This window comes from Sinocyclocheilus grahami, unplaced genomic scaffold, assembly GCF_001515645.1.
Source record: "Sinocyclocheilus grahami isolate Dianchi unplaced genomic scaffold, SAMN03320097.WGS_v1.1 scaffold309.1, whole genome shotgun sequence".
Classification (NCBI taxonomy): domain Eukaryota; kingdom Metazoa; phylum Chordata; class Actinopteri; order Cypriniformes; family Cyprinidae; genus Sinocyclocheilus; species Sinocyclocheilus grahami.
In genome coordinates, this window is record NW_015505488.1 from 132,755 (window position 1) to 133,919 (window position 1,165).

The window sequence follows — 1,165 nt, forward strand, 5'->3', positions numbered from 1 at the left end:
ACGCGTATACACACACACACACCCACACACACACACACACACACACACTCACACTCACACAAGCATGTTACATCAGCACAATCATGCCAGGACACACAATCAGCTCTTGGTGTTCTTGTGCTGTGTGGATGTGTACTCACCCCGCTCCACTCTACAGCCATACTCACTTCATCGCCGGCCTCAGAGCCGCTCTCGTACTTCACGCTGGACACACCGTCTCTGCTGCGCCGGCCGTCCTCCTTCAGGAGCTCCACCACACGCGTCTGATGGACCGGATCCAGACCCTGACGAACACAGACCCACAGCTCACCACAGCTCACCTCGTTAACCAAAAGCACGCTTTATTTCCATGACTGAAGCCGAGACAGTGACACGGCGACTCCATCAACATGCAGTACTGATGATGAGAAATGTAGGTTAAAAAATAAAAACTCTTTAAAAGATTAAATAAGATCAAATCTAGACCTCCATGAGTTGTCACGCTTGGGTTGCCAGACGAGCTTAAATCCCCCAATCAGAGCGTCTCTCTGAAAAGGACAAATTTTCTGCCCAACCTGGCACCTGATGATCTGAACCTCTGTGCCACAGTACAAAGCCTTTTGGTTGTCATTTTAATAGAAAGGCATGAATGCAATGTGGAATTACTGGAATTATTATTAGGAATATCACTTTTCATAATGTAGAGAGTGTGTTTGTATTTCTGATAACATAATAAATCAGGAAACTAGATGAGCATGTGTGTGTGTCGACTTTCTCTTGATTTGTGCTTGCAGGCGAAACAGCTATAATTCTGATCAATAATCACGATTATAACTGTGATTATCATTTCAACCATTATACAGCCTGACTAAAGTATAATGGTTATGACAGGACAGGTGACTAAATATGATAGCAACTAGAAAGGACATTTGACTCCAAATGAACACTAGAACACACGCAGCAGGGCATGATGGGATTGATGAGCTGTGCGCTCTATTACACGAGCGTCAGCACTAATGAACATCTTCAGAATGACTCACGGAGTTGCTCTAGGATCCACAGAGGAGCAGGAAGGAAAGAGGAGAGAGAAAGCACGTGAAACACAGTCCTTCACACACACACACACACACACACACACACACACACACACACACACACACACACACACACACACACACACACACAC

The 1,165-nt window shown here is 45.4% G+C and overlaps 1 protein-coding gene across 1 annotated transcript in view; it reads right to left on the reverse strand.

The window, feature by feature from the left end:
• The window catches only part of LOC107601628 (kinesin light chain 1-like), a 25,041-nt gene that overhangs the window by 14,893 nt on the left and 8,983 nt on the right, over positions 1 to 1,165 (reverse strand). The window contains exon 9 of the mRNA XM_016293879.1: positions 141 to 339. Coding sequence (XP_016149365.1) covers positions 141 to 339 — 199 coding nt within the window. The remainder of the gene's footprint in view (positions 1 to 140; positions 340 to 1,165) is intronic.